Source organism: Aethalodelphis obliquidens, unplaced genomic scaffold (genome assembly GCF_003676395.1).
Source record: "Aethalodelphis obliquidens isolate GAN/ISIS:26980383/991018 unplaced genomic scaffold, ASM367639v1 scaffold35, whole genome shotgun sequence".
NCBI classification, from domain to species: Eukaryota; Metazoa; Chordata; class Mammalia; order Artiodactyla; family Delphinidae; genus Aethalodelphis; species Aethalodelphis obliquidens.
In genome coordinates, this window is record NW_020837979.1 from 12,386,027 (window position 1) to 12,411,661 (window position 25,635).

The 25,635-nt window shown below is 43.2% G+C and overlaps 1 protein-coding gene across 1 annotated transcript in view; it reads left to right on the forward strand.

Annotated features, from left to right (window-relative positions):
- EIF2AK3 (eukaryotic translation initiation factor 2 alpha kinase 3) overlaps positions 1-14,720 on the forward strand; it is a 68,869-nt gene extending 54,149 nt beyond the window's left edge. Inside the window, exons 14-17 of the mRNA XM_027129096.1 lie at positions 1,039-1,206; positions 5,120-5,221; positions 12,117-12,179; positions 13,508-14,720. Of these exons, the coding sequence (XP_026984897.1) occupies positions 1,039-1,206; positions 5,120-5,221; positions 12,117-12,179; positions 13,508-13,708 (534 nt within the window). The 3' untranslated portion in view covers positions 13,709-14,720. The remainder of the gene's footprint in view (positions 1-1,038; positions 1,207-5,119; positions 5,222-12,116; positions 12,180-13,507) is intronic.
- The last annotated feature ends 10,915 nt before the right edge of the window (positions 14,721-25,635 follow it).

Sequence of the window (25,635 nt, forward strand, 5' to 3'; positions counted from 1 at the left end):
GAGGCAACACAAGATTGTAGTTAAGAGCTCTTATTCTCCTTGACAGCCTACATTCCCCTCTCAGACACAAGCCCGAAGATCAGTCTGTTTCGTTCATTCACCAAATAGTAGTGATTAGCTACAGCAGGGCAAGAATTGGACACATGGCAGTGGAGCAGAAGTCCTTTTCTCACAGAGCCAGACAGCCTGGGTTTGAATCCCTGCTCCACCCCTTACTAGCTGGGTAACCTTGGGCAACTTACTTAACTTCTCTGGGCCTCAGTTTTCACATCTGTGAAATGAGGGACCAATAGGACTAAAAGCATTGTATTACTTGACTTAATAGTAATGAACTACTTAGCTTCTGGCTCTTTGCAAGTGCTATATATGCATTTGCTATTATTATTATTATTATTATCATGGCTTAGGTCATAAGTGTAGAGGAGCTTGCCAAGGGAGAGTATATAGAATAATGAGATTGAGGTTTAAGTACCGTAGACCCTAGGGAATGTGAATCTCTAAGGATTTATTTAAATAGATGTTCAGGGACTCCCCTGGTGGCGCAGTGATTAAGAATTCACCTGCCAATGCAGGGGACACGGCTTCGAGCCCTGGTCCGGGAAGATCCCACATGCCGTGGAGCAGCTAAGCCCGTGCGCCACAACTACTGAGCCTGCGCTCTAGATCCCGCGAGCTGCAGCTACTGAAGCCCTTGTGCCTAGAGCCTAGAGCTGCAACGAGAGAAGCCACCGCAGTGAGAAGCCCGGCACCACAACAAAGACCCAACACAGCCAAAAAATTAATAAATAAAATTTAAATAAATAAATAGATGTTCAATAAATATTCACTCCCTTTGCTACCCTTGCCTCTTCTTTACTCACAGTACTTGTCTAGCATCGAAGGATTGTTTTTATTTTCATATTAGCCCATTGTAAAGAGAAACATGCTTGAGAATATCTAGTGTCTTGTATTTATTTTCTGTAGTCATTTAAATAATTCTCTTCACTTTCCTTCTCCATACACATCCACCACGCTTTTGTCTGTTTCATTTTTTTCCAGCCTTCCAACATATTCTTTACAATGGATGATGTGGTCAAGGTTGGAGACTTTGGATTGGTGACTGCAATGGACCAGGATGAAGAAGACCAGCTGGTTCTGACCCCAATGCCAGGGTACGCCAGACACACAGGACAAGTGGGGACCAAGCTGTATATGAGCCCAGAACAGGTGAGCCTTTCGTTTTCCTTCTGAGGAATAAATAGATTTTTAATTAGGGTGGCAGCAAGCTAGATGTGTGCCATGAATCTCCATCCATGCTGTGTTTAAAATACCCAATAAAATAAAAGCTGAAAATGATGAAAACTGGCAGAAGTGTTCCACAGGCAACACAGCTAGGGTACAATTCCACAACGTGAATTGGGGTGTGGAGGAAGAAAAATACTAAAAATGCATCAAATGTGCTCACCCTCTGAACCAGAACCTGACAGCAACCAGAAACTTAGAATGAGATTTTGAATGTCCTCCTCCCAAACTTAATTGTCATTCACCCTGTGTGAACTATGCAGGAACTGTTTTCAGAGCCAGCTGGAGGTAGTGTTCTAAGCTATTCTCTACAATAATCCACAGGCAGCTTCCAGAACGTACCATGGCAGGAAATAAAGGTGGACAGGCTGAGCTATGTTGCCTTGTGGGATGCTTAGTCTTCCAAGGAAAAGCTCCATAAACTGAACAGAGACTGGAAGAGTGGTGGGAGCAAGGCATCCTGGGAGCTTCAGCACAGCATCCCTGGCCACTACGCTGATGGTATTCACAGGCTTACATATGCTTAGATCGGCGGTTCTCAGACTTTCTGATCAATGCCTGTTCATACTTGTAAACATGATAGAGAGCTCAAGGATTTTTCTTAAGGAATTTTATCCATCAGTATTTGCCATATTAGAGATTAAAATAGAAATTTGTAAAATTTTCAATTCAGTTAAAAATGACAGTATTAAATCTATCACATCTTCAAGATATTTTCTGAAAAATAAATATTTTCCGAAAGAAAACTAGTGAGAAGAGTGGCATTTACTTACATTTTTGTAAAACTCTTTACTGTCTGACTTAAAAGAGATTTCATATCTGCTTTTCCATTTAATCCCTTGCACTATGTTATTTTGGTTGAAGTATATGAAGAAAATCTGACTTCGCATAGATAGGCAGTTGGAAAAGGAGGAATATTTTAATACCATTTTCAGGTAGTTGTGGGGATTCTTCTTTGACAGCATATCAAAATACAATAAGCAAAAGTTTCTGAAGAGTCATTTGCCCTGAATCTAAAACTATAGCAGTGAACATTTTGTATTCTGTTACTTTAACATCCGTTGGTCCACTTTGCACATTGAATGGACCTTTGACCCACGCATGATTTTATAAAATTGTGCATTGGTCATTTGGAAACTATTGGTTCCCTAAGTTACGCATCTGTTCCAAAAATTGTCACAATTCATTATACAGTATTAAAAAAATCACTCTGGTTAATATCACCACCAGTCTCACCAGAAAAGGCTTTAAGTATTAGGAAGCTGTCAGGTTCCCAGTGATGGACAAAAATTTTCCAAAATTCTGACATTCACTTCCAAGTTTAACTTTTATTTTTGGCAACAAATGCTGTCAGTCTTCCTTGAAGTTCCATTCTCACTTTGTTCATCTTTAAGAAAATATATGTCAGGTATCCAAGTATGAATAACCACAGTTTGTCTACCAGTTGTTCTTTCAAGTCAAAATGGAGCTCGATGAAAAGAGCATCTGGTTCATATAGTAACTCAAACAATTGCACAAATGCTTTCTCTTGAGACAACCATTGTACTTCGGTGTGGAGCAGAAATGCTTTATGAATACTGCCCATTTTGTCACACAGAATATTAAAGAAATGCATACCTAAGGGGGAAGATATAATAAAATTAATAATTTTTACTGCTTCAGCAAGGACATTTTAAGTGACACTGTCTTCCCTCCTCCCTTCCTTTTTCCCTTCCTTCCTGCCTCCCTCCCTCCCTCCCTTTCTTCCTTCCTTTCATTGAAGAACATAATTACTACTAGTATGGTTTGGTGCTGCTGCCTTGGTTCATGCTAAGGTTCAGCAGTGCAAATGTCAACACAGTGAAAAGACAGATCATGTCTTAGAATTATTGTGAAAACAGTCTTGACTTTGTAGACCTCCTGAAATGGTGTTGGAGTCCCCAGGGATCCATAGACCACACTTTGAGAACTGATGGATTAGTTTATCTTTGGAAGGTCATATCAGAGACCAGTCATAGGAACTGGCCTTTATTTTACTGTTGTACAGTATCCTTGTAGACTTCTTGAGTTGTTTGCATTATTCAAGTGTTTTCTTTTTTATGTGTAAATTTATTTTTTTTATTTAATTAAAGAAATTTTTTAATAGAACCCTATACTTAGACATCTGGAATTTCAAGATAAGGGGAAAATAGTGTAAGTATTTAGGTGCGATAAAAAAGCACGTTACAGCTTAAAGAGCTTGTTTTCTATAACACTCAACCCTGGAGGACAATGAATCGACATGTACAGTTTGGATGAAAAATAGCTGTGACCCACAAATCATGCTTCTGGCCATAAAGTTATTCATATAAAAGAAATCAGGCATTTTTAGATAGGTAAGAGTTAAGGAATCTCCTAAGTGAAAAAAGCCAGGGGCAGAAATGTGTGTATAGTGTGTAAAGGGGGGAAAGATAGCTATATATTTGCTTATGTTTATATAAAGAGCTCTGGAAGGATGTACAGGAAACAAATAGTTTTGGGGGCGGTAGGTAGAGGGGAAGTGACTGGTGGGAACTGGGCAGATAAGGGATGGACAGGAGGGAAGCTTGACTGTATACTTCTTTTTGAATCATGTGAATGTGTTACCTATTAAAAGCGAGTTTAAGAAGGGAAACATTTGTTTTGGATGTTTTAGTGACTTAGACATTTTGCTGTTAGGAATATCACTGTGATAACCATCCCTGTGTACAAATCTCTGTCTGCATTTCCATCTACCCTGGGGTGGATGAAATTTAAATAGAACCATTAAGTGGTAGTAACCACTTATTGCCAGGTTGCTTTCATGAAGTTGTGTTAATTAATATTCTCCAGATAGTGTATGAGGTGTCCTTTTCACTGTACCCCTGTAAACTCTGTTTTGAACATATTTTCTTTGAATGCTTCCCAGACCCCAGTAACAGCTAAGGGAAGGGAGGAAGATGGTGTAGCCTGTTGCAGTCACTGGAACTTCCCACCTGATAGTCTATAAGCAGAAAGGCAGGCTGGGTCTCAGAAGGAACCAGGGAGACAGGTATCAAGTGTAGTTTAGAGAGGAGGTTGTAAAGGGTTCCTCATCCCTGACAAATACCTTGTGATCCCCCAAAGGGAGGGCTTCCTTGGCCTTTGCCAAGTGTCGTTATGTGCCTAGAGTCATTTTCCCAAATAAAAGGGTTCTTCTGAGTCCACAGGAGGTCACTTTTAATTTGAATGAGGCTTTGTTTAATAGAGTAGTTGGGTTGTAATTCATTTGTTCATTTTAACAAGTAAGTATTTATTGAGGGCCTTCTCTGTACTTAGCCCAGTGCTGGATGGTGAGAATTCAAAAGAAGCAGTTCCCTTCCCTCCAGGACTTTATAATCTAGTTGTGAAGAATAAGAAATAACACACATGAAAAATACAACCAAGAATGCAGTGAAGTCCATAATTAAGTGCCGTAATGAGGGCTAACCACGGTTGATTAGTGGTTTGGAGTAATGAAGATTTTCTCATAAAAATAGGTGAGGACTAAGATGGTTAGAAATGAGAGATCCGCTTTAGATAGTGCTTGCCTTGAAAAGCTTCACCCCAGGGGAAGGGGGAGCAGCTCTTCCGGGCTCCTGGCTCCAGGTTTCCGCTGGGCCTATTTTACTGATGCATATCTCAGAGCTATACCTGGGCTTCCTTCTGTAATGCTGAGTACTTTAATTACTCTTGCTGTGGTGAACTGAAGAAAAGAGGCTTGAGAGATGATTAACTCTTTGCTAACATTTCTACGTACACTTAGATTCACTGATGCCGTATTATCCGTTGTACTATCTCCGTGAATGTTTTCCTAATATTTCTTCTTTATTTGGGATTTCAGATTCATGGCAACAACTACTCTCATAAAGTGGACATCTTTTCTTTAGGCCTCATTCTATTTGAATTGCTGTACCCGTTCGGCACTCATATGGAGAGGGTCAGGGTAAGTGTTCCCCCCTCAAAAAAGGTAGAAAAAGAAAATATTAAATCTTAAATTCACAAAAGAAAGGTTTTAGAAGAAGAGTAACTTACTCCTAATACCAGCAGACTGGTTGACGTAGAAGAGGTCACGTGAGTGACGCAGAAAGGATTTGTAGACTATTTGCGTCCACAGAAAGCTCAGTCTTCAACAATTGTTGAGTCGAGTTGTCTGTTCCTTGTTGTTGCTTAAATTTGTAATAAGTGCAAAGCACAGGGTAAGCGAGGGAGGGTGACGGTGTTGGTTGGTTACAGAAGAATTTTCCAGAGGACAAGTGGCCATACACTCACATACTTAAAAGGTGGCAAACTAAAGCATGATTAGGTTTTTTTTTTTCCCCTCTCAAAATAAACCAAGATGATGGCATTTAAGGAAAACAGTACTGAAAGTCTTTTAAAAGTAGACCTCTGTCACATTCTTCCCCGTACTTCATAAGTGGTTACCCTCCACTTTTCCAGCTGTTGTCCCTGTACTTACTTCTGTATTTCCAAAGTTTATGTCCTTATCACCATTTCTTAATTTATCAGTGTTAGACCTTATCTGTTGACTCCTGGCCAGGGTAGAACAGGATGTAGTTCTCACATAGAACCAAAAGGACCTACCAAGTGTTCTATACAATAAATAGGAAAAAAAGAAAATAATTTAAAAATCAAAGTGGCTAAATTTCAGAATACCAGAGGTAAAGGCACTAAAAGCTTCCAGAAAGGAAAATAAAACAGGCCCAACGTACGTTAAAGGATCAGGAATCATATGGCATCAAAATTTAAGTAGTTATGGGGAATTCCCTGGTGGTCCAGTGGTTAGGACTCCGTACTTCCACTGCAGGGGACACGGGTTCGATTTCGATCCCTGGTCAGGGAACTGAGATCCCACATGCCTCACGGTGTGGCCAAAAATAAATAAAATAAATTTAAAAAAACAAAGTATTTTTTAAAAAATTTGTGTAGTTGTAAGGACATCAAAAGACACTATCAAGAAAGTGAAAATAGGGTTGCCCTGGTGGTGCAGTGGTTAAGAATCCGCCTGCCAAAAAAAAAAAAAGAATCCGCCTGCCAATGCAGGGGACAGGGGTTCGAGCCCTGGTCTGGGAAGATCCCACATGCCACGGAGCAGCTAAGCCCATGTGCCACAACTACTGAGCCTGCACTCTAGAGCCCGCGAGCCACAACTACTGAAGCCTGTGTGCCTAGAGCCCATGCTCCGCAACAAGAGAAGCCACTGCAATGAGAAGCCCGCACACCGGAACAAAGAGTAGCCCCCGCTCACCACAACTAGAGAAAGACTGCGCTCAGCAACGAAGACCCAACGCAGCCAAAAATAAATAATTAAAATAAATATATTTATTTTAAAAAAGAAAGTGAAAATACAACCCACAGAAAATATTTGTGAATCATGTATCTGATAAGGTTCTAGTATCCAGAATATATACAGAACTGTTACAGTTCAACAACAAAAAGACAACCCCATTAAAAAATGGGCAAAGGACTTGAACAGACATTTCTCTGCAGAAGATTACAAATGACCAGTAAGCACAACACCATTATTCATCAGGGAAATGCCAATCAAAATCACAGTGAGATACCACTTCACACCATCTAGGATGGCTAGAATAAAACAAAACAAAACAAAAACGGAAAAGAAGTGTTGGCGAGGAGATGGAGAAATTAGAACCCTCGTGCATTGCTGGTAAGAATGTAAAATGATGCAGCCACTGTGGAAAACAGTTTGACAGTTCCTCAAAAAGTTAAACATGGAATTACCATATGACCCAGCAGTTCTACTCCTAGGTATATACCCAAGAGAAATGAAAACATAGGTCCACACAAAAACTTGTACACAAATGTTCATAGTAGCATTTTCATAATAGCCAGAAAGTAGAAACAATCGAAATGTCAATCAGCTGATGAATGGCAAAGCAAATGTGGTTTACCCATACAGTGAAATATTATTCAGCCATGAAAAAGGAATGAAATACCGATACATACTACAGCACAGGTGAACCTTGGAAACATCACACTAAGTGAAAGAAGCGGACATAAAAGACCACATACTGTATGATTCCATTTATGCAAAATGTCCGGAATAGGCAAATGCATAGAGACAAGGTAGATTAGTAGTTGCCAGGAGCTGGGGGTAGAAGGGGATGGAGGGTGATTGCTTAATGAGTACAAGGTTTTTCTTTGGGTGATGAAAATGTTCCGGAATTAGAGAGTGGTGATGGTTGTACAACATTGTGAACAGAATAAAAATCACAGACTCATACACTTTAAAATGGTTAAAAGGGTGAATTTTATTTATGTGAATTTTATTTCAATAAACACATTTTTGAAAATATGTAGTTATGTAAAAATTTTTTGGTTAAATTAAGCCATGCAAATATTGTTCTATGCTAGACCAAATAATGTACCCTGACTTTCTTTTCTTTCTGATACAATCCTTTTTTTCAGAATTGCCTTTTCTCAATTGCTTAGTTTTCTGTGAACCTTTGCTGTAATTTTTAACGAATGTGCAAAAGTCTGTCACATATCAAACAATATTTTCTCTGTGCTTCAGTATAGCTTATCTAGATAGATAGATAGATAGATAGATAGATAGATAGATAGATAGATAGATAGGTAGATAGATAGATTTAATTTGTTTTCCCCTGGAGTCTTTCTTCTCAAAGCTTTGTTCTCCAGTCTGGACCAGTTGCCCCCTAGACCTTCTGTAAGCCGTCATCCAAGGATGCACTTCCCTACTTTCCTGGCTTGGATCCCTTGTTTTCTAGCTTCCATCTTTTGCTTTGTTTTATTTTCTTGCACTATTCTTTTATTTTGCTGAAGCACATTCTGCAGTAAATTCCTCAGAAACAATGTATGAGAAAGAAATTTTTAGAGTCCTCAGGTATCTGAAAATGTATCTTTTTTTCCATTTTCATACGTAACTGATAAATTGGCCAGGTTCCAATTCTAGATGGAAAATAACTTTCCTTCAGAACCTTGAGAGCATTGCCCCATTTCCTTACAGCTTCCAGCGCTGCTGTTGAAAAGCAGATACCATTCTGATGCCTGATTTTTTAATATAGGGTATCTTGGACCTGTTACATTTTCGTTTCTGGAATCTTTAGGGCTTTAGTTTTATCAGTGCTCGGTAGTTGTGGCTCGCGGGCTCTAGAGCGCAGGCTCAGTAGTTGTGGCGCACAGGATTAGTTGCTCCGTGGCACGTGGGATCTTCCCGGACCAGGGCTTGAACCCGTGTCCCCTGCATTGGCAGGTGGATTCTTAATCACTGCGCCACCAAGGAAGCACTGTACTGTTTTTTGCAGGAGTTCCTTAACTTGTTATTCTGACTTTCCTAAGTCCTTTATTTTGACAATCCAATTTTTATTGTCCAAGATTGTACCGTTTTTAGAGTATTTCGCTCTGTTTACATGAATTCAGTATCTTCACATTGCTGAGAATCTCAATTACATGTATGTATATATTTTAAGTTTTCTTCCCCCTATATTGTCTCTTTCCTCTGGGTATATTTTTTTTAACTTTCTGTTTTGAAATTATTATAGATCCACAGGAAGTTGCAAAGACAGAGAGATACCTTCCACCCACTTTCTGCTGACAGTTACATTTGACATAATCACAGTACAACACAAACTTGGCATTGGTACAGTGTATGTATGTAGTTCCATGTTATTTTATTTCATTACAGGTTTGTGTAACCACCACTGCAGTCCAGATACAGAACTGTCACATCAACACAGAAAACTCCGTCTTGCTACCCCCTTATAGTCACACTTACTTCCCTCCCTACCAGCATCTCTGAGTCTTTTAATGATTTGTGTGTGTGTGTTTCTCATGCTGGTAATCCTTAGCTGTCCATTCATATTTAAGAATAGGGCTCTTGGAGAATTCCCTCGTGGTCCAGTGGTTAGGACTCGGCGCTTTCCCTCCCGTGTCCCGGGTTCGATCCCTGGTCCGGGAACCAAGATTCCTGCAAGCCGTGCAGCACAGCCAAAAAGAACAGAAAAAAAAAAAAAAATGGAAGAAGAATAGGGCTCTAAAATGGTGACTAGAAGTGGACATCACTGTAGGGGTAACGATCCAGTTCTTACTTTGGGGTGCGGGGCGCCGAACTCCCACATGTCAGCATCTATAGGCCTTTCCTCATTTCTCCAGAGAAGAAGCTCTCATTCTCCTGCCTGAGAAAGAGTCGGGATGGGGTGTGGAGAGTTCTTACTGTTCCACATGCAGATCTTCACTGCATCCTTCTGTGTTCCATGCCCACCCCCGACTCATCCTCGTTCTGTCAACCCTAAGTCTGGAATGCCTGGGTTCCGTTTCTCCAGAGAGCAAACCTTATGTGTTATCTGGGGATATGTCACTCCGTCCGTATACAGACCTTTCGACGGCTCTCCTGCTGCCATCCTTGAGCCTCACCCCCATGCCCAGCAGGTTCTGCTCAGCTAATCAGTTCCCTCTTTGTTGGCTTTATCCCTCACAGGCAGCCTGGTTTACCTTCCTCTGTTCTGCTAAAGAAGCTGCTATGCTTCCACTGCTTTCTCTCTTTCAAAAATGTAATCTATTCTTCCATTGCAGTCATCCTTATAGACTTACAGTACATTTTACCTTCCTTGGCACTTGTTTTAGTGAAAATGCTTACTAGAAATATAGTAGAAAATCTGCCATGTTTAGCCAGAACCCCTCTGAAATTCCATTAGTAAATGTAAAACAGACTATTCAATGATTTGACCAAGGTCTTTTTTTTTAATTAATTTTATTGAGACATAATTTACATACATACAACATACCCACTTTGTACATTTTTATGAGTTTTGACACATTTATACATCCACATAATCACCACTACATTCAAAATATAGAACGTTTGTATCACCCCAGAAAGTTGCCTTTTGCTCTTTCCCAGTCAGTCCCCTGTCTATCCAGGCTCCACCTGGATCCCAGGCAACTGCTGATCTGTTTTCTGTCTTTTCTAAAGTTTCGTATAAATTGAATCATACATGTCTATTCTCTTTTGTGTCTGCCTTCTTTGACTCACTATAAAGTCAGTAGTTCCTTCCTTTTTATTAATATTCCATGGTATATATACCACAGTTCATGTGTCCAGTTACCTGTTGAGAAACATTTACGACTAAAGTTGCTGTGAACATTTGTGAACAAGTCTCTTTGTAGACATACATATGTATCCTTAGTCTCGGGTAATTACGAGGTAGGATTGATAAGCTCTGTGGTAAGTGGTTTAACTTTATAAGAAAGTGTCATTTCATATCCTCACCAGCAGCGTAGGAGAGACCTAGGTCCTCCACATACTCCACACTTATGTTTCAGTCTTTCCATTTTTAGACATTCTATTGGGGTATAATGGAGTCATACTGTGGTTTAAGCTTGCATTTCTCTGATAACTAATGACCTTGACAGTCTTTTCAAGTCCTTTGCCAAGTATATGTATTGTGACTAGTTTATTCCAGTCTGTGGCTTGCCATTTCATTTTCCTAATGGTGTCTTTCGCAGGGTAGCAGATTTTAATTTTAAAGTTCAGCCTACCATTCTTTTCTTTTGTGCTTATGCTTTTTGTTGAAAAGACTCTCTGTTCCCCCATTGAGTTATGGCCAAGGTCTCTTTTAAATTCTAAGTTATAAAATAAAAACTTTAAGAATGTTATGTGATTAAAAATTAATTCCATGAGTCCAGACTCAAGCATTTATCTGCACTTAGTTTGGTACGACCTACCTATTAGCAGGTGAAACCCTCCCTTCTGGGGCCTGCAGCATAGATTCTTCTAGTGAAGTATCTGTTTCCCTTTAGTGGGAAGTGACAAATGCCAACCCAGTTCATATTTTTGTTCAAGTACACTCCCGCTTATTTCTCAAGAAATATGAAGACATAATTTATTTCATTTCTCAAAACTGGTTTTTATCATCATTACAAAAGGAACATCAGGCACTGTGCTAAGTAGTTTGCCTGAATTACCTCATTTAAGTCTCAGAGCAATCACACACGGTGGGCCCTGTTGTCCTGTTTGTATGAAAATTTCTCAAATAACTAGTTTAATTTTATATTCAGAATTTAGCATAATTGACTTGGTTTTCTTCACTAAAAAAAAAAAAAAAAAAAGAGGGCTTGCCTGGTGGCGCAGTGGTTGAGAGTCTGCCTGCCAATGCAGGGGACACGGGTTCGTGCCCCGGTCCGGGAAGATCCCACATGCCGCAGAGCGGCTGGGCCCGTGAGCCATGGCCGCTGAGCCTGCACGTCCGGAGCCTGTGCTCTGCAACGGGAGGGGCCCCAACAGTGAGAGGCCCGCGTACCGCAAAAAAAAAAAAAGACTATGTCTTTTTATATCAAATACAAGAGGTTAGTGACTAGTAGAAAAAGTTACCCGCTTAAGAACACAAATGTGGGCTTCCCTGGTGGCAGAGGTTAAGAATCCACCTGCTAGTGCAGGGGACCCGGGCTTGAGCCCTGGTCCAGGAAGATCCCACATGCTGCAGAGCAACTAAGCCCGTGCACCGCAACTACTGAGCCTGCGCTCTAGAGCCCGTGAGCCACAACTACTGAGCCCGCGTGCCACAACTACTGAAGCCCACGTTCCTAGAGCCCGTGCTCCGCAACAAGAGAAGCCACTGCAGTGAGCAGCCCGCGCACCGCAACAAAGAGTAGCCCCCACTCGCCGCAACTAGAGAAAGACAGCGCGCAGCAACGAAGAGTACTGCTCGCCACAACTAGAGAAAGCCCGTGAGCAGCAAATAAGACCCAACACAGCCAAAAATAAATAAAATAAATAAATTTTAAAAAAATCTCTCTATGTTTAAATAGATTCACATATCAAAATAGACTTAAAGATAAGTAACACTTTTCTTTCTTTTCAGATCTTAACTGATGTAAGAGATCTCAAATTTCCACCACTATTTACTCAGAAATATCCTTGTGAGGTTGGTATTAATTCTCATCTTTTATTTTCTTTAGAATCTTACTTAGAACGTGAAGCGTCCTTAGCAGTCAGCTCATCAGTTTCCCCGTTTTACAGATGAGGAAGCCTAAGGTCTAGAGAGGAAAGGGACCTGATCCGAAGAACACACAACTTGTTAAAACCAAAGGCTGTGACTCGGTCCCAGGTCCTGGGCCCAGTGCCCTGTGCTCCAAGCTGCATGACACCCCATCTGGGAACTGTAGCAACCTTGTGTTTCGATAAGGCTGAGCTCCTAGCTCACCCTCACAGCCGTAGAGTTGCCATTATGATCATGCCATTAATTTCTTTATCTTAGTGAATTTGGGAGAGATCTTAAAAACTGGCTTCTTTTTTTAAAAAAGTCACTAATTTCCACTGATTTTGTGTGTTGGAGTTATGCCCCTCAGGGTGACACAGTAAATGGTCCAGAAGAAGTGGGAAGGGAAAATTAAGCTGGTCTTGATGGTGAAAACTGTGTGTAATGAATTTTTCAAGTTTCTTTTTGCAGCTTTTGTTTATTTCATTATATGTCCACAAACATATCACTTTAAATTTATGTGTTGATAAATCTTGAATTTTCTTAGTAAATGAAGTTTAGGTAAATTAGACTGTGTGGCTAGTCATCAAGTTGGAAAAAGTCTAATTGATCTTTCAGTATTATAAGTATAACGAAGGGTTGCATTGAAAATGAACTTTATAACAATATAGAGATATACCGGCCTAAAGTGAAATCTATTTTACAAAAACTATTCTGTTGTGTATTTTGCAAAGTCGATGATTCAATCCCGGGGCGGGGCGGGGGGGGGGGGCTCATCAGAATCCATGTTATATTAAAGGCGTTCAAAAAATCAGTAAAAAGGGCTAGGTACTGATCACTGGCATGGTTATTTTTTAATTGAAATCTTTGAGATAATTGTACATTCACATACAATTGTAAGATGAATTTATTTTAAAAGTCAGAGTATGCCTGTGTTTCAAAGATGTGACTGAAGACCTTTTATTATATGTTAGAAAACAACCAATTACCCCAAAATGGTCCATGTGTATTTGGAGCAGGGGTTGGGCAAACTATGACCCACAGACCAAATCCAGCCTGCTGCCTATTTTGGTAATAAAGTTTTATGGGAACACAGCCAGGCCCACCTGTTTATATAGGGTCTGTGGCTGCTTTTGTATTTCAGTAGCAGAGTTGAGAAGTTGTGTCAGAAACTGGCCCGCAAACTTAGTATAGTTATAGAAACATCTGGCTGACTTCTGAATTAGGCAGCTGGCTAGTGGCCCTTTTATTACAAAACAGTTTTTATCTTTCAGTATGTAATGGTGCAAGACATGCTCTCCCCATCCCCTACGGAACGGCCTGAAGCTGCAAACATTATTGAAAATGCTATATTCGAGGACTTGGAGTTTCCAGGAAAAACAGTTCTCAGACAGAGGTCTCGCTCCATGAGCTCATCAGGAACAAAACAGTCAAGACACTCCAGCAGCTCCCACAGCCCTTTGCCAAGCAATTAGCCTTAAGCTCCGCTCGCCTCCCTAACAGGTGACATGGAATAGCCCACTTCGAAGGAATGTTGATTTTTCCAAAATCGTGACCTTGAAAATTTTGTTCTTTGCTCGATTTCATTTTGGACTACTTTTTCTAAATCACATTTAAACTGGACTTTGGAGCTCAAACCTTTGAGCCAACTCTTTGATTTTTGCTCTGCTCAAGGAGAGGGCTGTCACTAGATCACACGTGGTCCTTTTCCTTCGTTGGTCTCTTGAAATCGGCCGGCCAAGCATCCTAGCCCTCACGTTTTGTCTAAGGAGGTGGAAGCAACCCCTAAAATGTATAGAGAGAATTATAAAATGGAAATATTTTTGTAGTACAGAAAAATGAAAGTCCCTACATGTAGTAACTATACTGTTCTAGAAATACACTTTCTAGAGATGACAGTGGTGATTTTGAAACTGATTTCCAAAAAAGCTGACTCCGTTTTTGTCCCTGGTGGGTAAAAGGAATCTGCATTATTTTGGAGGACAAGTGGCACAAATTGTATAGTGGTTTATGTCCATAGCTAGTTTTCTAGTGACGTTTGTAGCATTAAATAGCTTTATTCCTTAGATGGTTCTAGGGAGCGTTTAAGAGCTTTTTGTACTTTTACCTCCAGTAAAGGGAAAATGAAGCTTTTTGTGTAAATTGGTCAAAAGTTCTGGTTTGGGGAGGAGAAAAGCCGTAGTAAGAAATGAATCATATATTACAACTAACTTCTTCAATTATGGACTTTTAAAATCTAACGAAATCTTAAGTGTCTTAAATATAATACTGTAGGTTGGTTTTTTCCCAAAACTGACTGTAGATAACAGTTTAATCATCTAACTTGCTAACATGTTTTTATTTTCCGCTGTAAATATGTTTATTTTTTATTTATAAAAATTCTGAACTCAATCCATTTGGGTTGGTGGTGTATAGAACGCACTTAAGTGTGTTAACTATTGTGACTTCTTTCAAGTCTAAATGATTTAATAAAACTTTAAAAAATGATTTATGGTTGATTGTTATTTTGGGGGGAACTAGCCCTGAAATGGTAGTTTTTCAGATTTATAAAATGGGATCATAGGTCTAAGAACAGTCATAACCCTACGCTCAAGAAAGCTTACTCCTAACCTGTTCTAAACAGGCATCTTCTTGTCATTTCCCAAGGACTTGACAGGACCAAGTCCTTTTCACAGTTCACTGGACTCATAATCCAGAGACATTAGCTCAGTTCCTCCTCAGTGCCAGGGACATAAAGAGCACCCCGCCCTAAAGGGAGACCTCGAAGAGCAAAGGCGCTGGCGATGCCAGTTGTGTTGGGATCACAGTGTGTCTGACGTGTACCATGAGGAGGCGTGTGTCATGAGGGCACAAACCAGCTAGACACAACCTTTAAGGGTCAAATGCATGATTATTTCCATCTTACAGATTCGTAACGTCTGACCCACAGAGTTTGAGCCATTTTTAAGCTGGACACGCACGTCGCAGATCTTTGTGTGCTCCGTCCTCGCTCTCACTTCGCAGTGAGTCTCTAACTTTGTCTTTCTTCCCCATCCTGCTTGGCTCCTGGCCAGCCCATCTCTCTTCTTCATCTCTTGGTCGGCCTGCTTCAGTTACCTTTTTCCTCTTCACCCCAGCGAGGGATCCTGTTGATTTCTTCCCAGTCTGCCCACTCAGTCCCAGCTGTGGACCCTTTGACCCTCACGACCACCCTGAGAGCTAGCTATGAAAATGTTATAATAACGCCGTGATGGCTGTTACTATTGCCATTCTTCTTATGGTGAAACTCGGGTCCAGAAAGGTGTAATTTGCCCAAGATCACAAAGCCAATCAGAGCAGAACTGGGATCAGATCCCAGGAATTCCAGTTCCTAGTCAGGGTTTTGTCTATTCCCTTGCACCAAGTTGTCCAAAGGTTTGCAAATATCTTACATGATATAATCAGGCCTTCTTTCATTTTAATTCTGCCTGTGCCTTTGCTGGCCACTAGGATGAAAGCACCCATGGGAAGTTAAGGGGCTGGGCTAGCAGGACCTAGCAACTCCACAGTGGTAGCCGGCATGGAGTCTCCTGCGTTCTCACCCAGGGCCCTTTCTCCCGACTCCAAACCCTACCTCCCTTCAAGTTGTTGCTTTTCTGGCATCTTTCCAAGTCCCCTCCCTCCACACTTGCCTCTCCCTTTAACACTTTGTACTTAATAACACTTGACCATTGTCAGTCCTCAGATGCGCCTGTAACTGGTGCAAATCAATCTCCTAAATAGCTGAGGTCCCAGAGGATAGGGACACACCTTCTTGTAAGCCCAGTAACATCTATCATAATGTCTGGTACTTGATTACGTATTTGTCGAATTGAATTTGGAAAACATAACGTGTAACTCACATAGCTGCAGCCCTCAGGAAATAGCCAAGTAAGGAGGAAAAGAAATGCACCGGTCACTGCAATAAATATTTGGCAAAGTGGAGGAGAAAGATGGCTGAACAATCCTGATGATAAAAACATAAATTATTATGAACTTTCATCAAATCTTTAACCGTGGCCGCTTTTAAGTCTTTTGTCATTTACAGACAGTTCTGGGTGTACTCTGATGCTTTTGCAAAAATGTTGCTATAAAAGGGTTTCATCTTCAAGGAATTCATGGAAAAGACTCTGACAAGCACAGGTTTCTGGTAACTGACTATACTGCTGAACTGAATGAATAAGCGTTTTCAGAACTCTAATGGAAAACTGATGAATTCATAAAAGTGCTAACAAAAGATCAAGATGAAAAAAAATTACATGGGACTGAGTGAACAGATGAGGATGATTATAATTTTTGTGACTTTGAATTTTTAAAAAAATTTAAAAAAAAACAAAAATCTCAAATCCTGGAAGTTTTCTAAAGGAACGGGACCTTAGGGTTTAATTTAAATGAGAGGAGAGGTGGGCTGGGACACTAGCATCCATGTGGCTCTGTCTGATGCTGTCTGCTTTAGCCTACCTCCCTCTCCATCTTTTACTGGAGTGCGTTACATCCCCGGCCGCCAGCCTGGCCTGCAGGGGAGAGATCCCGATGGGGGAGCCACGGAAGCCTGCAGCGCTTCTAGTTTCCAGGTTCCCTCATTCAGGAAGGCAGCAGCACGGGAGTGCTGGTCCAGAGGTCAGTAACCAAGCCTGCCCTTTGCCTCCTAGGAGAACAGCAGACATTTAGGATGTTCGGACAGTTTTCTTTTTCCAGATTGTTTCTCAGTGATACTTTGGATGCATTTACACCGAAAGTGATTCTATTTCTCCAAGTAAATGGGGACAGAACAAGCTTTCAATCCAACCACCGGCCATAGAGCGACTCAGTCTTACTCCTGGAGTAAGTCAAGGGCGAAGCAGGAACTCTGGACGTTTTCTGGCTTATGTCTGGTGACGTTTACTCTTTCTAGAACTAGATTTGCACGGGACTGCTTAAGGAGACTTCCCGCTTCAGGTTCTAGCCCTGCAACTACTGCAGCTGCCACCAGGGGGCTCCTTTTCACCTTTTCCCCTAGAAGTAAATACGGAAGTTCCCCACCTATGATTTTCCAAATTTACAGTGGTGCAAAAGTGATACACATTTGGTAGAAACTGTACGTCGAATTTTAAATTTTGATCTTTTCCAGGGCGAGTGGTAGATAAACTATCATGATGCTGGACAGCAGAAGTCCGCCAGCCAATCAGGAAGGGAAACGATGATACACTTACAACAGTGCTGTTGTACCCAGACAGCCATCCTGTTTTTCACTTCAGTACTGTATTCAATAAATTACATGTGGGACTTACCTGGTGGCGCAGTGGTTAAGAGTCCGCATGCCAATGCTTGGGACACGGGTTCGAGCCCCGGTCCTGAAAGATCCCACATACCGCGGAGCGGCTGGGCCCGTGAGCCATGGCCGCTGAGCCTGCACGTCCGGAGCCTGTGCTCCACAATGGGAGAGGCCACGACAGTGAGAGGCCCGCGTACCGAAAAAAAAAAAAAAAAAAAAACCAATAAACCTAGGGCATTATGCGCCTGGCTACTTCCAACAGCCTGAGCATCCCTCATCCCTGGCTCAGCGCTGCTTCTTGGAGCAGCAGAGTAGCTTCCTTCTCTGATTCCCCTGCATGGGCTGGTGCGCTAAGAAAAGATGGACTTGTAAACCCTTTGGAGGTCATGAGGAATATTTTCATCAACCACATCATAATCTCTAGTGGAATAAAATAAGACTGTTTTAGTTCTTCTTTGCAGTTTCCTGCAGTTAAATTAATTGGATCCATGTATTTCTGTAATAGCAAATATTAAGGCATTGAGAGCATGAACCAAAAGTAGTTCTATAGATGTATGTCTTGCTATTTACTGTCAGACAATATGGCTCAACATTCATCTGGTGAAAAAATAAAACTATCTTCGACAGACAAAAAAGACAAAGATGGGAAAGACAGTGGGAACAGCCCTAGCGAAGGCTTGGTGGGGAAGGGTAGGAATGAGAAAGAGAGCTGTCGGTAGTGGGAGTGGAGAGAATTAGAGCAACCTGAGAAGTATTTTTGAGGCAGGAAGGCCAGGACACTGGAATTAAGTGAATAATAGGTAAAGGAGAAGATAGCTCTTGAATTTCTGGTGTGGAAACTTCCATAGAATCTAGAAGAATGAGGGTGTGGTTTGGGGACAGATGTTACCCTTCAAAAATGATGAATTTCCTAGGTCTCTGGGGTTAAAAAACTGGGGCTTTAGTCGGGAGAAGATGGGAAGCCATTGAAAGTTTCTGAGCCGAGGAAGGATGTGATGAGATTTTAGGATCTCTGCAGCAAGTGAGGCAGAGGTGGCTGGAGATAGAGAGGCCTTCACCCGGCAGAGGGGCAGAGGGCCTGAGCCTGGTCAGTGGGGGCCAGAAAACACCCCCTGTCCAGCGACTAAATCTGTGCTGGTCCCCGGGAGCTCTCTTTAGTGTTGAGTTTGGAAGGATTTCTTCAGGGGCTGCTGCAGTGCGAGCCTCCCCGTCTCCTACCTCCTGAAAAGACGGGAGCTTTTAGAGCTCGCCTAGAGAGCACGTCAGGAAAGTTGACAGTGACGTTGGGATCAGCCCATCTCTTGCTAGCAGCCAGAATGTGGGCAAGGAAGAGGAACCCAGACAATGCAGAGTTAGTTCAGACGCCTCCAGTAAGAGCCTGAGGGAATTTGCCCTTCCCAGAAAGGTCACAAATGTGTCCAGAGGCAGGGAAAGGCTTTGATACTGAGAAGTAATGAAGGGGAAAGGTGTCCTCTCTCCAAAAGGAGCTTTTGAAGAAATAGAGTAATGGCTGAATAGATAAATGGCTGGATATTATGCAAATGAGTCAGCAGCCTCATGGAATGATTAAAATGTCTATTCAGCAGATAAATGACAAATTTGCAAGTTGCAGAGGAGTGGGAATAGTATGATTGCAAACAAATGTAATGGCTTCTATATCTGTTTATTTTTAGCTGCACCCCACACCTTGAGGGATCTTAGTTCCCCGATCAGGGATTGAACCCACACCCTCGGCAGTAAAAGCACAAAGTCCTAACCACAGGACAGCCAGGGAATTCCCTGTATCTGTTTAAATATTTTCATGGGCATAAAGTTTAGGAATATCCACACCAGTTACCTTAGGAGAGAGGAGCGGGAGAGGAGGGCCGAGGGAGATTTTTTTTTCCCCCATAAATTAATTAATTTATTTTTGGCTGCGTTGGGTCTCCATTGCTGCATGCGGGCTTTCTCTAGTTGCGGCGAGCGGGGGCTACTCTTTGTTGCGGTGCGCGGGCTTCTCATTGCGGTGGCTTCTCTTGTTGCGGAGCACGGGCTCTAGGCGCATGGACTTCAGTAGTTGTGGCTCGCAGGCTCAGTAGTTGTGGCTCACGGGCTCTAGAGCGCAGGCTCAGTAGTCGGGGCGCACGGGCTTAGTTGCTCTGAAGCATGTGGGATCTTCCCGGACCAGAGCTCGACCCCGTGTCCCCTGCGTTGGCAGGCAGATTCTTAATCACTGTGCCACCAGGGAAGCCCAAGGGAGATTATTAACTCCAACCTGCATCTCACTATGGTTTGACCTCCTCCAACTACTGATGCACTACTCCCAGGATTAATAATATTAAATTAATAAAACAAGAAAAAGGAAACCAATAAACCATATTTACAACATTTTAATTGATCTCATCTTTGTATCCTGCTCTATAGTTTAGAAGGCTGTAATGTGGTCTGCAACTTGGATATTTTCATATCCGTAATATCTGCTGTTTTATCTGTAAGCAAACAACACAATTATTAAAATAACACAGTAACAGAACAGGAAGCTCGTAATAATCCACTTATCATCCCACCACCACTTTAACATAACAATTTCACTTCTCTGAATTCCCTTCAATCCAGAGGGCATTTTGAGGAGTGATGTGTGACAAGACCCTGCGCTTTGGAATCACAATCAGCTGTATTACTATTTACTTGTTTATAATTTTCCTTGAGCCCTCTAATCTGTTTCCTCAACTGCAAGTAACACGTTGTGAAGATTAAGGGATAATAACATTTAGTGTAGAATCCCGTTAAGTAGTAAGCATTCAATAAACAGAGGCTTAAAATGAAATCATAACCTCAGTTTCCTCAATGTGGAAATATTGAGTTTCCTAATATGGGCATATCAGTTTCCTAATATGGGCATAATTTGTCGCAGAGTCCTTGTGAGGATTAACGGACATAATTTGGGTTAAAGGGTCATACAAATACGTGCATATATGCAAATGTACGATTACACGATGGGGGGGTGGGGAGGTACAGAAAGAACCCCTGGCTGCTACCCTCAAGGAGTAGAAAGGAAGGAAACAGTAGGTGAAGGAAGAAGGAAAGATCACATAGCAAAATACGTAGCTTATAAAACTTTATAATGTTTCGGCAAAAATACAGACATTGAATATGCACGTGACAAGGACCAGAGGCTGACAGTTGATTATATGAGGGTAACGTGTTAGGTTAAGATGAAAGTATGATTATTATTAAAGCAATCAAGAGACGTCTTTTGTTAGCTGAGGGGCGTAGTGTAGGGCCGGGCAGGTGGGGGTGATGCTGAGAATCCCCCTTCTTTCAGGACTTAGACGCTAAGCTGAGGGTCAACAGGGTAGCCTGCGAGTCTCCCCCCCGCCCCTCCCCGTTTGACTCCGCGGGGAGCCGGGGCTCAGGGTGGCCAGAGGGTTTGGAGATCAAAGATATGTGGATGAGACATCATTCTATGGCCCGGGGCCGGATGTCTGGCTCGGGCGAAGCCGGGAGCGGCGCCAGGAATTATTGATGCAAAGACCGGTCTGGGAGAATGAAGAGCTCCGACTGGCCACGTGGGGGCGACAAGACACCGAGGGAAGGCGGGGGGCTCCAAGGGCCTTGGGGTTTGCCTGGGTGTCGTCGAGGGGGTCCAGTGGCCCGTCCCTTAATGGGGCAGATGCAGGAGGGCGGACTGAGCAGCGGGCACCTCGGCTGCGCGGGTGTGCTGCGGCCCGCATGCTGCGCGCGGGGAGCCGGGCCACCACCCGTTGTGAATTACCAGGCACCGCCCGCCCACCTTCCCTGGGGTTAAATGGACCCGCCTTAGCAAGTTTCAAAGGCAAACATTTCTGGAACGCCTGCTGTATACCAAGTCCTCTCCTAGGAACTGTATATTCGTGAAATCTTATTTAATCTTCACAACCACCTTGGGGGATATTATCGCCTCCATTTTATAGAGGAGGAAACTGAAACTTACCAAGTCGGAGGATTTAGCCCTAATAGGTATAATCAGGCAAGCAAGAATTGTAAATCTTTCCATTTATTTATTTTACTTATTTTATTTTTGTCTGCACGTGGGCTTTCTCTAGCTGTGGCGAGCAGGAGCTACCCTTTGTTGCGGTGCGTGGGCTTCCCATTGCAGTGGCTTCACTTGTTTCGGAGCACGGGCTCCAGACGCGGAGTCTTCAGTAGTTGTGTCACGTTGGCTTCAGTAGTTGTGGCTCGCGGTCTCTAGAGCGCAGGCTCAGTAGTTGTGGCGCAAGGGCTTAGTCGCTCCGCGGCATGTGGGATCTTCCCGGACCAGGGCTCGAACCAGTGTCCCCTGCATTGGCAGGTGGGTTCTTAACCACTGCGCCACCAGGGAAGCCCTGTAAATATTTTAAAGTAAATATATGAATGAAAAGAACTCAACCTCGCTGCTCATCAGGGAAATGCAAATGAGAGCAACAACGGGGATCCCATTTTTTCACTACTAGATGGCAAGAATTTGAAAGATTTACCTGTGTGGGTGCAAGTGTAATAAAAAAGAATTCTCCTCTACACAGTTAGGAATGCAAAGAGGAATGCATTTCAGTGAATGTTTGGTATCTGTCAAAATTTGCAAGCAAATTCCTCCTGATACAGAAATTCCCCTTGTGGAATCTATTTTACAGAAATAACCACACAAGTATATTCATCTTAGTGGGAAAGGCAAATAAAGCTTTTTTGTTTGTTTTGTTTTTTTTTAAGCGATTTACCTGCTATTATGCAGCTATTGGCTGAGCCTGGGGGTCCAATCCCACGCTATCTGATTCTGATAATCTCTGCCTTTGGGCAACATCGGAGGCGGGGTGAGGGGAGGGTTCCAGTTTGAGCATTGTTGACTGGCAGCGGAATCTCTAGGGATGCTTGCTAAAATGCACATTTCTTTGGAGGCCTTTTCCCAGATTTAAAGAAACAAAAGCTTTAGGAGTGGTTATCCTAGAACCTACATTTAAAAAAAAAACAACTCCCTGGGTGATTTTGAAAGCTCTGCTTTCTCCGTCTTTGCAGCAGGTTAGAATACTGGCACCTTTAAAAATACCAATATCCGGGCCACACTCTAGCCCTATAAAACCACACCCTCTGTCTGTGAGGCCCAGGCATCGCGGTTTTTTTTTAACGCTCCCAGGTAATTCCCAGATGCAGCCCAGGCAGAGAACAACAGGCCTTGCCACTCATAGTATAGCTGCTGGCCCAGGAGTATTGGCAGAACTGCAGAATCTCAGATTCAACACCTCAGGCCGGCTGGATCAGAATCCACATTTTAACGGGAGCCCCCAGTGATTCATACGCAAATTAATGTTTGAGGTAGACGTGGGTGAGCGTTTTTCTATTTAATTAATTTTTATTGGAGTATGGTTGCTTTGGGGTGAGGTTTTAGATTTATTTCAACATTCCTCCTGTAGCCTGACCTCATTCTAATAGCTTGGAGAGCAGATTGGAACTCTGGGCTGCCACCTACGAGATCAAAAGCAGCTGGGCCATGGTTAATCCTGCCAACATCCCCTGATCAACTCCTCAGGGGAAAGGCAGTTCTGGAGGGAGCTATACCTCCTTGTGTAGATCCCTAAAATCTGGACAAGCAGAGGCTGAGGGAGGGCTGGCCTGGAAGCAGTGTAAGTGCAGACGATCCAAACCCCAGGTGGATTAAAAGCATAAAGTAAATCAACCATGGGAGGCATCTAGTGAAACTTCAGATTCAAGTCTCCGTCATTCGTTGGTCTCCATCACCTCTCACCAGATCCCCAAATCGGTCTCCCCACCTCCAATCTTGAACCAATTCACGATGACACGACAGAGAATGTTCTACAGCACAAATCTGGCTCTGCTATTTATTCCCTGCTTACCATCCTTGACAGGTTTTGGGCATCCTCACATTAAAAGTCAAACTCATGATCTTGGCATACTAAGCCCTCCACCAACGGACCCGGCTAAGCCTCGACTCTGGAGAACCGCCATGTGCCAACTCTGTTCAGGAATAATGACTGAACCACTGGGCTTCCCTCAGGCTGCTGTGTGCCCAGCTTCTGTATTAGTCACCCCCCCACACTCCCTTCGCCCACACTGCCCTCGGCCCCTGGAAAGTCCTCCTCCCAGATTAAGTCTCAGGATTTCAGCCTATGACTCTGCTCCTAATCAGTCCTCATCCCAGCGAAGAGCTGAACATGATGTCATTAGGAGGAGTGTCACCTGATTTCGGATTTGAAGGCCTGTCCAGTGAGAGCAGTGGGACCGTCTTACAGACACAGCTTTCAAGAGCCAACCCTCCTTGGACATATCAGCATAGAGGTTCAGGTGTGTGTCACACAGACCCAGATCAACAGAAAACAAGGGTTCTCAACTTTGGCTGGGGACCTTTTTGAAATGTCGAAAGCTCAGGGTACACCCCAGACCAATTACATCAGAAACTGAGGAAGAGGGGGCAGTCATCAGTATTTTTATAAAGCCCCCCACCTTTTTTTTTTTTTTGCGGTACGCGGGCCTCTCACTGTTGTGGCCTCTCCCGTTGCGGAGCACAGGCTCCGGACGCACAGGCTCAGCGGCCATGGCTCACGGGCCCAGCCGCTCCGCAGCATGTGGGATCTTCCCCGACCGGGGCACGAACCCGCGTCCCCTGCATCGGCAGGCGGACTCTCAACCACTGCGCCACCAGGGAAGCCCAGCCCCCCACCTTTGATTCTAGTGTGCAACCGAGGTAGAGAACCATTGGTGATTTATTTCTCTCCCATGAGACATTCCAGAGCTGATGTGACCGCTGTGTACCACTCAGGAATCCAGCCTCCTTCTCATACCACCCACGTGGTCCAACTGGCTCACAGTTTGTCCAAACTACAGGGTGAGGAGGGGAAGATGCACACATCACTTCTGGGTATGGCCCATTGGCTGGATGTAGTCAGAGGGCCACGTTTTACCCAAGGGAAGCTGGGAAATGTAGTCTTTATTCTAGGTGGCTGTGGCCCAGCTAGAAAACTTGGGGGCTCTGTTAATACAGAGGAGAAAATGGCTATTGGAGGAAATCAACCCAAGGAAGGATTTCCTAAAGAACAGAACGGTTGCATAATGGAAGAGGCAGTGTGCTCCCTGCCACCTGAAGAAGGAATCACACCAGTGGAAAAGTGCTGCTCTAGAGTGACCAGATACTCCGTCTGTCCCTCAATTATTCATTCTCAGCCACCACAGTCACACTGGCCTTCTTCCTGTTCCATGAGTGCACCCATCTGTCTTCCCCACAGACGGCCTTGAGTTTGCCATGCGTCTCTCCTGTCCTTTGAGTCTCAGAGGGGTCCACTCTGAGCACCAGACCCAGAGATGTGCTCCCACTACCCCCGCCCCTGTCAGTCCACATACTTTCTATTTCATCATGTTTATAACCTTAAGAGTTAGACTGCTGGGTTTAGTCCCAACTCAGCCCCTCACAGGCTGTGTGACTTTTCTGTGTCTCTGTTTTCTCATCTATAAAATGGGGATAAGAATAGTGCCTAGGGCTTCCCTGGTGGCACAGTGGTTGAGAATCTGCCTGCCTATGCAGGGGACACGGGTTCGAGCCCTGGTCCGGGAAGATCGCACATGCCCTGGAGCAACTAGGCCTGTGAGCCACAACTACTGAGCCTGCGCCTCTGGAGCCTGTGCTCCGCAACAAGAGAGGCCGCGATAGTGAGAGGCCCGCGCACCGCGATGAAGAGTGGCTCCCGCTTGCCACAACTAGAGAAAGCCCTCGCACAGAAACGAAGACCCAACACAGCCAAAAATAAATATAAAAATAAATAAAATAAATAATTTTTAAAAAGGACCTAAAGAAGAAATACATGGCGAATATCTTAAAAAAAAAAAAGAATAGTGCCTATCATTATAAGGTTGTTACGCGCATAAGTTATTTCTGTAAAATAGTTAATATTAGCTGTTGTATCACTGTATCAGGTGTCCCTTCTTACGGGCAGGGAAGCCCCCTGAGATCTTTTTGCCTTCTTGCCTGTCTGTTCACTGTGGGGAAAACAGCCCCCAGAACAGTGCTTGACACTTGTAAGGCCCTCAGTTTCTTCAGGGAATTGTACACGGTGGTGGGTCCACTGCCCACTGCATTCTCCTGCCTGTGTTTCAGAACAGCCTGAGGAGTGTAACCCAGATCCCCAGATACTGACTCTGCACATCAGTTCT